At 38.2% G+C, this 15,001-nt stretch overlaps 1 protein-coding gene across 3 annotated transcripts in view; it reads right to left on the reverse strand.

Annotated features, from left to right (window-relative positions):
* The window catches only part of LOC117327467 (dystrophin-like), a 336,112-nt gene that overhangs the window by 189,103 nt on the left and 132,008 nt on the right, over positions 1 to 15,001 (reverse strand). For all 3 annotated transcript variants that reach the window (XM_033884469.1, XM_033884471.1, XM_033884470.1), the window contains exons 23-34: positions 11,802 to 12,128; positions 11,025 to 11,238; positions 9,971 to 10,074; positions 9,407 to 9,559; positions 9,044 to 9,205; positions 8,792 to 8,920; positions 8,369 to 8,542; positions 6,574 to 6,729; positions 5,268 to 5,435; positions 4,500 to 4,835; positions 3,981 to 4,139; positions 3,320 to 3,850 (exon numbers count right to left, since the gene is read on the reverse strand). In XM_033884469.1, the coding sequence (XP_033740360.1) occupies positions 3,320 to 3,850; positions 3,981 to 4,139; positions 4,500 to 4,835; positions 5,268 to 5,435; positions 6,574 to 6,729; positions 8,369 to 8,542; positions 8,792 to 8,920; positions 9,044 to 9,205; positions 9,407 to 9,559; positions 9,971 to 10,074; positions 11,025 to 11,238; positions 11,802 to 12,128 (2,613 nt within the window). The remainder of the gene's footprint in view (positions 1 to 3,319; positions 3,851 to 3,980; positions 4,140 to 4,499; positions 4,836 to 5,267; positions 5,436 to 6,573; positions 6,730 to 8,368; positions 8,543 to 8,791; positions 8,921 to 9,043; positions 9,206 to 9,406; positions 9,560 to 9,970; positions 10,075 to 11,024; positions 11,239 to 11,801; positions 12,129 to 15,001) is intronic.

The following is a 15,001-nucleotide window of genomic DNA, read 5'->3' on the forward strand; positions in this document are numbered from 1 at the left end:
TTTACATATGAAATTTGAGAAAGATCGCTTCAGTACTTTCTCAGGAATAGCGATAACAAACTTCAATTTTCAAAATCCAAGATGGCGGCCTGTCGGCCATGTTGTTTTCCGATTGGTCTCAATATGCAATATGCATAACTAGGCACCAAGGGGAGCCTACATATGAAATTTGAGAAAGATCCCTTCAGTACTTTCTCAGAAATAGCGATAACAAACTTCAATTATCAAAATCCAAGATGGCTGCCTGTCGGCCATGTTGTTTTCCGATTGGTCTCAAAATGCAATATGCATAAGTAGGTACCAAGGGGAACATACATATGAAATTTGAGAAAAATCCCTTTTGTACTTAATCAGAAATAGCGATAACAAACTTCAATTGTCAAAATCCAAGATGGCTGCCTGTCGGCCATGTTGTTTTCCGATTGGTCTCAAAATGCAATATGCATAACTAGACACCAAGGGGAACATACATATGAAATTTGAGAAAAATCCCTTCAGGACTTTCTGAGGATTAGCGATAACAAGAATTGTTTACGGACGGACGGACGGAGGGACGGACGGACGGACGACGGACCACGGACGCAGGGCGATTTGAATAGCCCACCATCTGATGATGGTGGGCTAAAAACAAAAAACACTTCATCTCTATTCTTTCAATAGAATTCATTTTCATAATATTTCAAACTGTTATAAAAAGTTGTACACAGATCATGGGATAAATATTAATGGAGGCACATTTCTCAGCAGTCTAAGGGAGATAACTTGTATATGTTTGAGGATACTTGTGATATTGACTGAAATCATCATAATGAAACTCATATCCATCAATAGACCATTAGACATTTCTATATAATCCCGTGGTCTATTTGTACAGCTTTATCAGTCAACATGACCTCCTACATAAACACCAATATGGGGCTGGGTAAACAGTGGAATTACAGGAGGAATTTGCTTGTTTTGGGGGGAGATTAATTACATCACATTAGTTGTAACCTGTGACATTTAGCAGTACATATATAGGCCTAACTTCCCACACAGTTTCCACATTAATCAGTGTAATTCCAAAGCTAATAAACCTGTGTACTCAATTTAACTAGCAGACTCTATAATTAATACTGTCTGTAACAGGTACCCATACCACAAGGATGACATGAAGCAGCTGAGATTTAATAGGCCAGGTATATGTTGGGGTAAAAAAAACTAGAAACAAGCTAATTGGCTTGTATGGGCTACAAGCATACAGTGTATAATGAACTCAACAACAAGGTTCTGTTAGCCTACAGGGGTGACATATACTGAAACCAACAAAGAGGTACAGTGGGCCTGTAGACGACACTCTGAAACCACCAACAAAGAGGCTCAGAAGGCATGTAGGGGTACATACTCTGAAACCAACAAAGAGGCTAAGTAGGCCTGTAAAGGACACAATCGGAAACCAACAAAGAGGTTCAGCTGACTTGTAGAGGACACATACTTTTAAACAATTAAACCAAGAAAGTGGTTGCACAGGCCTGACCATTTAGGTATAAGACAAAACTCAATAAAAATTGTCCTTATGTCCTTATAGTCGAATCAACATATAACCTTAATTTTCCATATCTTAACAACTTTCTTCTTCCTTATGTCTTCTTTGATACCTATCTTTGATAGGCTTTTGGGTTCTGTCCCCAAGCAAAGACATACCAGATTAAAGAAAAGTGAAAGTTGCTAATCCTACGCTCAGCTTATAAGGAGTGGGACAACTGGTTTGCCTGTTGTCAGTATAATGTGACCCGGTGGGGTGTCTTGCTGGTGTCTTTGACAATATACTTCAGTGAGGTAGCACTATAAATTGGCAAAAGTTCCAGACTATCATAAGGAGATCGAACACAAATATACCGCAGCCTCCCAAAACACACATACACGCTCACAACATGCAAGCTTGTCGTACAATAGGGAAGCCGTCCATAAATGACCTTAGCTGCTGATAAAACCTTAAGTATTTATAAACTAAACCAAACTACGGTTTCATAAGGTTTCTTAATTCAAGGAAATCCCATAAAATGAAAGGAATAAAAGGAAAGCATAATTGGACTGTGGATACCAAGGGAGGGTACTACCAACTATTGGTACCAGCACCAAAAGAGGATTGGAAACCATCAAATACACCAAGGATGATATCAGATACACAATCTCAGAATCGGAGAAAAATCAAAACATTTTGGCTAACCCCAAAAAATGTATTCATGGTTCATGGGAAATACATAATAGGTGAAAGATTAAATATGTCAGAATGAAAAATTCACCCTTTTCAACCAGTAGTCGTGCTTCTTTTGCCATGCTATCTGTTAGAAAATGTATATCAAAACTTAACCTTTAATCCGTAGTTAGGTTTTATATGTTACATGTAGATACCTGTATACAAAACTATATCAATCACTTCAATTCAAAATAATAACATATTCCAAAAAGACTGGGGTTTTTTGTCCTAAAAGTGGTTCTTTCCAAACCAATCTGTGTATGACACCAGAATCATAACATCCTTTCTGTACCAGATTTATCTCCCCTTGTAAGATACATGAACTACCAGTTATAATACCATACCATGTATGGACCTGGTTTATCTCCCCTTGGATGATACATGAACTACCAGTTATAATACCATACCTTGTATGGACCTGGTTTATCTCCCCTTGTATGATACATGAACTACCAGTTATAATACCATACCTTGTATGGACCTGGTTTATCTCCCCTTGTATGATACATGAACTACCAGTTATAATACCATACCTTGTATGGACCTGGTTTATCTCCCCTTGTTTGATACATGAACTACCAGTTATAATACCATACCTTGTATGGACCTGGTTTATCTCCCCTTGTATGATACATGAACTACCAGTTATAATACCATACCTTGTATGGACCTGGTTTATCTCCCCTTGTATGATACATGAACTACCAGTTATAATACCATACCTTGTATGGACCTGGTTTATCTCCCCTTGTATGATACATGAACTACCAGTTATAATACCATACCTTGTATGGACCTGGTTTATCTCCCCTTGTTTGATACATGAACTACCAGTTATAATACCATACCTTGTATGGACCTGGTTTATCTCCCCTTGTATGATACATGAACTACCAGTTATAATACCATACCATGTATGGACCTGGTTTATCTCCCCTTGTATGATACATGAACTACCAGTTATAATACTATCTTCTTCAGGTGTGCTAGTCATCTTTCCATGACATCTCCAGTTCCTACAGGTTTATCTCCCCTTAAACACCCTGCCATATTACTAAATATGTATGTTCCTCTACTCACCGCCGCATTGTCCTCCAGCTTTCCTATCACATCCGACTGCTGAATTTCCCCCTTACACACAACACTGTTGTCGAAAATAACCACATCCTTGAGAACACTGTCATACAAAGTCTGAAACTCCTCGTCCGTCATCACAGGGCCAATATACCTATCAGGGGTCAAAGGTGACAACCTTGGAATTCTGTCGGGTGACCTTAGGTCTCTATCAGGTGACCTAAGGTCACGGTCTGGAGACTTAGTCAGTAACCTCAGTTCTCTGTCTGGTGACACCAGGTCACGACTGGGTGATCGAGAAGACATTCTATCTGGAGATTTCAACTCCCGTGTCGGTGACCTTGGGCTAAGATCACGACTGGGAGATTTATAAGTACTTTCCACCGAAACTTGTTCCATTGTCTCTGGAACCACCTCCTGTGGTTTATCTTCATTAGATGAAGATGTGAATGTCGATGAAGAAGCTGATGAAATCGTGGTTACAGTTGTCCTTGTTATTTCAACGACACTTTCAGTCACTAGAAAAGTCTGTTTTGCCTGTAAAACAAATTAAATCAAATTACCATTTTTTTCATTTAACAATGGTTTCAGCTACCAAAAAAATATTTTTTGTCAGATTTTGGTTTGATAATGTTTTGTGTATTCCATAAATAACTTTCATACTGACCTTGACCTTGCTGGTGAGTTCCTCCCAGCGTTGGTTTAGATGGGTCAGTTCAGGCTCTACCATACTATTGTAGCGGTCACTCTTGTTAATCAACTGTATGGCTGTTTCCCGAACTTCGTCCACCTGGCTGGCATACTCGTTAAGCTCTACCTGTAAATTCTGAAAACCAAACATATTCATATATTGATGAAAGCATCAGATTCTTGAAATACAAGCTGATTTAACAGAAATAGCCATTATTGCCAAAATGTAACATAAACATAAGAGGATGTTTTTTTTAATAAAAACTGAATTAAGTATTGATGCTGAAAACTTTTCCTTGAAAAAAAAAGATAATTTCAATGCAAATTTCCTTCAATGTTCTACACCTATAAACTAGCAGAAAAAGAAATGCAAGTTTGATTTTTATAATAAAACTTTTAGACACATGGTCTTTATTCAATTAAATTTCACATAGAGCTATGTGTAGTATTGAAAAAAAGCATTCTAGTACTTAAGCAATGCATTCTTTTTCTGTACCTTCATCTTTTCACGCTGTAGTTCGGAAGCCTGCTGCTGCGTCGGTAGCTTCTCATGCTCCTCCAACACTCCCTCCGTCCTTGCTAAACAGTCCTTGACCTTCATCAAGGACATCTGAAATTCCACAAATAGCGTCTCAAGGTCAGATAACTCCTTTTGAAGTTGCTCCCTACGGGCAGCTAGACGGAGGGTCAATTGTGACCACTTCTCACTCAGATTGTCCAGTGTGGTCTGGGCATCGGTCAGTGGCTCCTCCGCATAGGAGTTGAGTTGGGTGAGAAGGTCACGCATGCTGGACAGCATAGTCTGGCGTTTCTGCATCTCCTCTTGTACAGACTGTCAAATAGAAACAATTCAGCATTACAATAGACATTTAGAATCTAAGACAAGTTCCATTTTACAGATATTGAAATGAGTCTACAATTTTGAGGCAATCATTACAAATATACGACATCCTCATCCTATTATTTATTTAATTTTTTTTTGTGAGTTGTGTTACAGTTATCACAATTACATACATTTCATATTTGCTTTACATTAGAATAAATGATATATATGAAATAATCTAACAAATTTCAACACCTGTCAATTTTGATAACATTTATCATACCCCTAACCATTCAAGATTTGAGAGTACATCATACAATTTTACAATTTTTGCAGAAAACAAACAACAACAACATCAAACTGGACACATTCCTACAGATAATTCTGATTAGCTATTAGTTGAATGATCACCTGTTCTTCACCGAAACACCTAAATCTCACCTGTACGTAATTGAGATCAGTGTCCAGGTTCTCACTTGAACCAGCCCCATCTCGTTGGTCCAACTGGTTGCTAACGGAAACCAGGAAGTCATTCACAGTTGTCACCTCTTTTTTAAGCTTTTTGCACAGCTTTAGGGACTTGTCAAGATTTGTTTTACCTTTGGTCACCTAAGACAAGACAAATTAGGATAAGTCAAAAGTCGACACTAGCCTCGAGCTCACTAACTACAGTTAACAATTCTTCACCTTTTCATTTCATATGTTCTCTATTTGTTCAAATATGAAATAAACAAGCAATATATATTTCAATGTCATTCTTTGATTTTTTTTTATGTCAGTGACTGGAACTATGGATATAGCATGACAATGTGTTGAGGAGATGTGATGAAGACATCGACAACATGATCCCTACATATAATACTACATTAACACAAGGCAGCATCTCATACTGTAACCTAATCAAACACGATCCCTACATATAATACTACATTAACACAAGGCAGCATCCCATACTGTAACCTAATCAAACACAATCCCTACCTGTAATACTACATTAACACAAGGCAGCATCTCATACTGTAACCTAATCAAACACGATCCCTACATATAATACTGCATTAACACAAGGCAGCATCCCATACTGTAACCTAATCAAACACGATCCCTACATATAATACTGTATTAACACAAGGCAGCATCCCATACTGTAACCTAATCAAACACAATCCCTACCTATAATACTACATTAACACAAGGCAGCATCCCATACTGTAACCTAATCAAACACGATCCCTACCTATAATACTACATTAACACAAGGCAGCATCCCATACTGTAACCTAATCAAACACGATCCCTACCTATAATACTACATTAACACAAGGCAGCATCCCATACTGTAACCTAATCAACCTAGACAACAACCACTTGTTTCATTATTATGTCTGTCCTCCGTTTAGATTTCAAATAGAATATTTCTCACTCAAACATATTTTCTCCCTGGAAATCTTCTGCAGCAGCTTGAGTTTTTCTCTTAATATGAAATTTACATAGCACTGTACAATTATTGACTGATATAGGAAACAATGCAAGACCATTATTGGCATCCCTCAAGTGTCATCAATATACAGAAAGGTGCTGAATTACAAATGGTGTGAAATGTGAGAAACATATGTAAATATACCACAACAAATACATATTTATCTAATTACTTGTTCATTAAATAAAACTTCTAATAGACACTGATTGATTACAGCTTTTCCGGTCCAAGTATTGTTATTGATCCGATGCCATGAAGATGTCCTACCTGGGAGCCAAGGTCGTTATACTGCTGTTTTATTGCGTCTAACTGTTTGTTCAGTTTATCAGGAAACTCCACTTGTTTCTTGTCCACAATCTGTCGTCCAGTTTTTATGACATACTCCACTTCTCCTTTCAGGTCACTCATCATACGGTAAAATTTCTGAAATAGTTAATCAGATTTTATCAGGTATTCATCTTAACCAAATACAGCAACTGCTGCACTATTTACGTACAGAATCTACAAGATTTCTGATTAAAAAGTTCAATATCCTAACATATTACAAATAAGGTACAAGAGATAAATAATCTGAATATCAATTTACAATTACAAGTATAAAGGGCTATAAACATTTTATACCATTACTGATGACCATCACTAATATAATATTTCTTTTTAAAGAATATAAACAATGACATATGTCCCAGTATACTTCTAAGATAACGAGCTAGACTCCAAATAACAGTGAAATAGCTAGACTCCAGGTAACTTAAGGAAATTTACTAGACCCCTAGGATACTCAAGGGAAGCTACTAGACTCTGGGGTACTCGAGGGAACAGGAGTACTCGAGGGAAGCTACTAGACTCTAGGGTACTCGAAGGAAGCTACTACACTCTAAGGTATTCCAGGGATGCTACTAGACTCTAGGGTACTCCAGGGAAGCTACTAGACTCTGGAGTACTCGAGGGAAAATACTAGACTCTAGGGTACTCGAGGGAAGCTACTACACTCTAAGGTACTTCAGGGAAGCTACTAGACTCTGGGGTACTCCAGGGAAGCTACTACACTCTAGGGTACTAGCTACTAGACTCTGATGTACTCCAGGGAAGCTACTAGACTCTGAGGTACTCCAGGAAAGAAGCTACTAGAGTCTGAGGTACTCCAGGTAAGAAGCTACTAGACCCCTAGGGTACTCCAGGGAAGCTACTAGAGACTCTAGGGTACTCCAGGGAAGGTACTAGGGACTCTAGGGTACTCCAGGGAAGCTACTAGACACTAGGGTACTCCAGGGAAGCTACTAGACACTAGGGTACTCCAGAGAAGCTACTAGACTTTGGGGTACTCCAGAGAAGCTACTAGACTCTGAGGTACTCCAAGGAAGCTACTAGTGACTCTAGGGTACTCCAGAGAAGCTACTTGACTTTGGGGTACTCCAGGGAAGCTACTAGACACTAGGGTACTCCAGAGAAGCTACTAGACTTTGGGGAACTCCAGGGAAGCTACTAGACCCCTAGGGTACTCCAGGGAAGCTTCTAGACTCTAGGGTACTCCAGAGAAGCTACTAGACTCCAGGGTACTCCAGGGAAGCTACTAGACTCCTAGGGTACTCCAGGGAAGCTTCTAGACTCTAGGGTACTCCAGGGAAGCTTTACTAGACCCCTAGTGTACTCCAGAGAAGCTACTAGACACTAGGGTACTCCAGAGAAGCTACTAGACCCTAGGGTACTCCAGAGAAGCTATTAGACTCTTGGGTACTCCAGGGAAGCTTCTAGAGACCCTAGGGTACCTCAGAGAAGCTACTAGAGACCCTGACAATTGATGCTGGAGAAGCTGAGGAATAGAATATTCCATGGCTAGCTGGATCAACCCTCAATGATATGAGTAAAACTAAGAGATATATTTTACAAGAATTACAATAGACAATGAATTCATACTAGTGATAGCTCCAAGTTTCTGATCTCTGAAGGTTCTATATATATATATATGTGAACAATAATTAGCACATGTTAAATCATTTCTATAATAAATCCCCCAGCTCGTTTTACAGTTGAGCTTGCTGCAGTGCTGGAATCAACTTACCATACACTGGTCATGCTTGGCTTGTAAAACATCGGGATCCTCTGTTTGGATCTCCAACAAATGTATCCTTTCCCCAATACCGCTCAAGTCCCGTTTCACTCGATTCAACTTCGGCTCAAAGTCTGTTGGCCGTTGAAACTTACGAAATGTTACTGTCACATCAGCAAAATGTTTCTAAAACAAACAAAACAATGTACCAGTACAAAACAAAATGGATCTTACTTAAAAGGCTGGTATTAGTCCTGTGTCAGATTATGCTAAAATTTCCCGCAAAAAGGAGAATACAGTTAAATTGCCAGCAGTAAGTATAAGAGGCATATATACCAGTCAGGAGTATATACTGTTGTGACAATCGGGAAATGAAAAAAGTTGGTTCAAGACCTGTTTGCTGTAAGGGAAGGCAGTGAAAATAGAGTTATCTACCTTGAGAATATCTATCTGGGTTTCCAGACGAGCACTACCCTCTAGGTTGCCCTGGTCTTTGTATTTCTGTGCCTGTTGCTCCAGTTCCCCTAGTAAATCCTCTTGTTGTTTAAACTCCTCCTTCAGGGACTGTAACAGAAAACACATCACTCTTACAAAGAGAAGACTGGCACTCAAAAAGTCCAGATTTAGATTATCTATTTCCTTCTATTAATGAAGAGTTATAAGTGCCATCCATCTCAATTTACTGACCTCGTACTCTTCTGGTACATCCCCGGCAAGGACGTCAGCATCAAGACGTGAGTGGATGAGATTGCTAACGTCTGTCATCCACTGGGACATTTCTAGGATCTGTCGCTCCATGCTCTGGGCCTGGTTTATAGACTGTTCCAGATTGTAGATTCTCTCCCTTGCCTGTCATCACAATAAAGGATAAAGTATCTTGATATCTATATCGTACGATACAAAGCTTAAAACATTGTATCGATTAGTGAGAGTAAACTGAACATTTGCCAATAATATTTGAAATAATGGTTGAAAATGTGTATGAATAATAGCAAAGTAATGACGTCATAAACAGAATTTTGAAGCAGGCCACCATTTTGTGTGTTTTACCTGGCAGTCTAGGAGGTTCCATTTCTCGGAGTACTCCTCCATGTCTTTCTTTATATCACTAGACATGATGGAATTCCCAATCAACTGCTGACCAAGTTCCTGGAGCCGTGCCTTACGGTCACTGTTATGTTCTCTCAGACTCATCTCAATTCCCTGTGGATAAAGTAGGATCAAAACTCATTTTCGTTTTGGGTTTCGTAATGTTTTATAAAATATCTAAAATTGTACTTAAATGATGAGACATAAACTGATGAAAATATCTGTTTGTATTGATAATTTGGACATAATTACACTTTTGTTTATTCCAATTTTTAGTTAGTTATGGATTATCGACTATATGGATTCACCTAGTGTTTCGTTTCGTCTCGCCGACTATACTCGGTGTAATAATGGCATCATTTATTCCAAAATGCTGATCTGTTGAAATGGACTGCTAATTACAAGTGCTAATTTACAATGTTTAAAATGTTACTTATGTAATATTGAAATATCCTGTACAAATTGCCACATGTTTAGCATAATAACACTGTTGTTATATCAGCGTTGACCTTTATAGTGTCTTACATCTAACTCCTCCGAAATCTCCTCCGCGTCAGAGCTGACACCTCTCGACCTTTTCAGCTTGACTTCCAAAGACATGAACTGTCGCTTCTCATCATCCTGAAGGCCTGCATTATAGTAAAATTTAATGTCAGACGAAAGATTTTAGACTGCTTCCTAAAATATGTTCTATAAAAATAACACGTCATACACACTGTGCCCCAAATAAACTGACCTACATGATCACTTTTAGAAGAACTAGCTTCATATAGATAATGTGTACTTATTAACATGTGTGCACTATATTGCTTATCGGTCAATAATAAACATTTATACTGCAAATTAACAGATATTTGAAGTATACTGTAATAGGAGCTATGCACTCCTCTACATTACTATACTATTAACGTTTAAATTGCTGTCTGACAATGACCTTAATAGTCTTAAGATGAACTTAGTTGTTGATATGATGTTAAACAACAATAAACCAAACCAATGATCATCAGGATGACCCCTATGTCACTAACCTGTGAATGTCATCCCCAACACGTATGTCCTATATAATGACTCCTGTGACAATGACCTTTGAACTGTTTCCATGGTGAGTCTGACCTATCTAATGACCAACATGACTCTGACCTTTGACCTGTTTACAATATGAGTCTGACCTATATAATGACCCCAATGACACTGACCTTTAAACTGTTTCCATGGTGAGTCTGACCTATATAAAGGTCCCTATGACACTGACCTTTGACCTGTTAACACTATGAGTCTGACCTATATAATTGCCCCTATGACACTGACCATTGACCTGTTTACACTGTGAATCTGACCTAAATAATGACCCATATGACACTGACCTTTGAACTGTTTCCACTGTGAGTCTGACCTATATAATGACCCCTATGGCACTGACCTTTGAACTGTTTCCACTGTGAGTCTGACCTATATAATGACCCCTGTGACACTGACCTTTTAACTGTTTACACTATGAGTCTGACCTATATAATTGCCCCTATGACACTGACCTTTGAACTGTTTCCACTGTGAATCTGACCTATCCTGTGACACTGACCTTTGAACTGTTTCCACTGTGAGTCTGAGGAGGAATACAGCTGTGAGTAGTGGTCCACCCTGTTATATACATCAGTCCACAGAGCATTCATCCTCATCAGAGCACGGGCCAGGTCTTGGAGTGAGCCTGCTGGAGCCTTGTTCAGCATCTCATTGGCCTCCTCATTCACCTGATTGACTTCCTCCTCTCTACTAGATACATCTGTCTTGAGGTACTGGAGGTCATAAGGGATAACAATAAATGCATTTTATTCAATAGTAAAAATATTCCATAATGTATTTACTTGCAAAAAGAAATCTACAGCATAAATCAGACAAATTGTAAAGCTATATTCCTCCTTGATGTTAACACTGAAAACCAGAATACAGGTACCAGACAAACCCAAAAAATTTACTTAGTAAAGGACATTAGCATTGACCACTCCCAAATACCAGAATACAGGTACCAGTCACACCCAAAAACTTTACTTACGCAAAGGACATTAGCAATGTACACTCCCCAAAACCAGAATACAGGTACCAGTCAAACCCAAAAACTTAACTTACGCAAAGGACATTAGCATTGACCACTCCCAAATACCAGAATACAGGTACCAGTCACACTCAAAAACTTTACTTACGCAAAGGACATTAGCAATGTACACTCCCCAATACCAGAAAGCAGTTCAGAATGTCATCTAATGGAAAAACGTTCAGAGTATTTCTTCCTTACTGCTAACACTTTATTCCTAACTGCTAACACGTTATTCCTAACTGTAAATATTCTGTTCCTGCCTACCTTAAACTTCTTTGTCTTTACAAGAAGGTCATTTGCATTGTTAACGGCGTAATCCTTATTAGACAGGTCCTCTTTCATGGGCTCCAGCCAGTCCGTGAGAGCCTTGATTCGGTCGTGGATGTCCTGACTGGAATTCAGAGCCACCTTCAGGCGCCTGTTCTGTTCCTCGGCCAGACTTACGGTCTGATTCCACTTGTCGTTGAGTGTTTTGACATCTGTTGTCATTTTGTCTCCGAACTGTGGGTTGATGTTGTCCGACAACTGTTTATGAAGTTCGCTGATGCTGTTGATATTCTGTTGAAGTGTCTTGATGTCTTCCAAAACACCCTGGTAAAACAAAACACGGATGACACATTAAAAGATATGGTAAAGATATGGTGGTCACCTTCTCAACAGATTTTCTGAGAGTTGCCCCAGTTTCCTTCCATAGTAAATCTCCTCCTGGGCTCCCATCCACACCAACAGGGAGTGATCAGTAGAAGTTAATAGGACTTGTTTTGCAATTGATATAAGATAGATAGTTTATAGTTTAGGATAATCATGGAACCTGACTTATCGATATCTTGCTTTATGAACACCTGAGTTTATTGACACCTGAGATTACTGACACCTGAGTTTATTGTCACCTGTTTACCGATACCTGGGTTTATTGTCACCTGAGTTTACTGACACCTGAGTTTATTGACACCTGAGATTACTGACACCTGAGTTTATTGTCACCTGTTTACCGATACCTGGGTTTATTGTCATCTGAGTTTATTGTCACCTGAGTTTACTGACACCTTAGTTTATTGTCACCTGGGTTTATTGTCACCTGAGTTTACTGACACCTGAGTTTACTGACATCAGAGTTTACTGACACCTTAGTTTATTGTCATCTGGGTTTGTTAATTGTCACCTGAGTTTACTGACACCTGAGTTTACTGACATCGGAGTTTACTGACACCTTAGTTTATTGTCACCTGAGTTTAAGAGACAAAATAAAATGTCATTCATATTATAAATATTCTACTAAAAGCCTGTCACTACTAAACAATTTAAACTGTTGCGAGAGATGAAGAATGATTAAAGTACAACACTACCGTGTACAGGTACTCTAGTAAAAGTATTTCCTTATATAGTAAACTGTTAAGTTGGTGGGAAGATCACCGACAACAAACATGGTACTTAGAGTGTTCCAGGATAGCTGTCCACCAATACTGTTTTAACAGGAAGTGAAAAGTATCCCAAAATAAACTACACCTCAAACTTGCAGTGATTTTATTAAGGTCTGTAAAACAAACCTTTTGGACTTTATCAATATGTTTTCTACCAGAAGCATTTACATGTGTGCTTTTCGCGAATATTTAGTCCTGAAAAGATCATTAGGTACACACGCCACCATTTTTTGTTGTGATATTTTTACCGCCTTCCGATTTTTCTGGTAATGTCATAATTCCTGATACATTTAGTTACCTGTTTATAAATGATGATGTGATTGTGACATCGTTACCTTGAGGACATTATATACACCTGTAATGTCCACCATGTGTCATCAACAGGTTTTAATTTAAATTTTTGTATAAATCAACAGTGTGACAGTCCTTTTTATGTCTTCTCACCTCAGTTAATCATAATGCTACTATCTTGATATGTTTTTATTAACCAGTCCTCCAATGAACATTAGTCTTTTGATGGATTTCCAAATAACAACTACTACCTGTGTACAGTAATGCTATAAATCCCAGATTCCTTACCAGCACAATTTACCTACAGTAGGTACTTACCTTCCAACACAGTTTACCTGCATTTACTTACCTGTCCAACAAAGATTACCTGTATTTACTTACCTGTCCATCACTGTTTACTTGTATTAACTTACCTGTCCAGCACAATTTACCTGTATTTACTTACCTGTCCAACACAATTTACCTGTATTTACTTACCTGTCCAACAAGTTTACTTGTTTACACTTACCTGTCCAGCACAATTTACCTGTATTTACTTACCTGTCCAACAAAGTTTACCTGTATTTACTTACCTGTCCAACAAAGTTTACTTGTTTACACTTACCTGTCTAACAAAGTTTACCTGTATTTACTTACCTGTCCATCACAGTTTACTTGTTTACACTTACCTGTCTAACAAAGTTTACCTGTATTTACTTACCTGTCCATCACAGTTTACTTGTTTACACTTACCTGTCTAACAAAGTTTACCTGTATTTACTTACCTGTCCAACACAGTTTACTTGTTTACACTTACCTGTCTAACAAAGTTTACCTGTATTTACTTACCTGTCCATCACAGTTTACTTGTTTACACTTACCTGTCTAACAAAGTTTACCTGTATTTACTTACCTGTCCATCACAGTTTACTTGTTTACACTTACCTGTCTAACAAAGTTTACCTGTATTTACTTACCTGTCCAACAAAGTTTACCTGTATTTACTTACCTGTCCATCACTGTTTACTGGTATTAACTTACCTGTCCAACACAATTTACCTGTATTTACTTACCTGTCCAACACAATTTACCTATATTTACTTACCTGTCCATCACTGTTTACTTGTATTAACTTACCTGTCCAACACCATTTACCTGTATTTACTTACCTGTCAAACACAATTTACCTGTATTAACTTACCTGTCCATCACAGTTTACCTGTATTTACTTACCTGTCCAACACCATTTACCTGTATTTACTTACCTGTCCATCACAGTTTACTTGTATTTACTTACCTGTCCAACACTGTTTACTTGTTTACATGCACTTACCTGTCCAACACTATTTACTTGTATTTACTTACCTGTCTAACACAGTTTATTTGTGTTTACTATCAAGTCCATGGTTCAGCTCCTATATCAGACATTTCTGATAGCTCAAGATAGTTTGTATTGGGGAAAATTGATCATTAAGATGTCATTACGTTTAATTGTCCACTTCTTTCACGGCAATATAAATTGTCTTTACTTAATTAAATAATGTAAGAGTTTAACTACCCTTACAAAATCTACATTGTGAATCCTGAATCTTAGCCTATGGATGTTAATTACCAACTTTTGACTGGTTCCTAACAAGTTGAGTTTTCCCTCACCTGTATTTTCCTTACATGTATACCATCCATCTATATGTCCTGACCAAGTGTTTACACCTGTCAGCACAGCCACTCCTACACCACAGGTACATAAAACACACCACGTATAAAACACCAGAT

This window comes from Pecten maximus, chromosome 5, assembly GCF_902652985.1.
Source record: "Pecten maximus chromosome 5, xPecMax1.1, whole genome shotgun sequence".
NCBI classification, from domain to species: domain Eukaryota; kingdom Metazoa; phylum Mollusca; class Bivalvia; order Pectinida; family Pectinidae; genus Pecten; species Pecten maximus.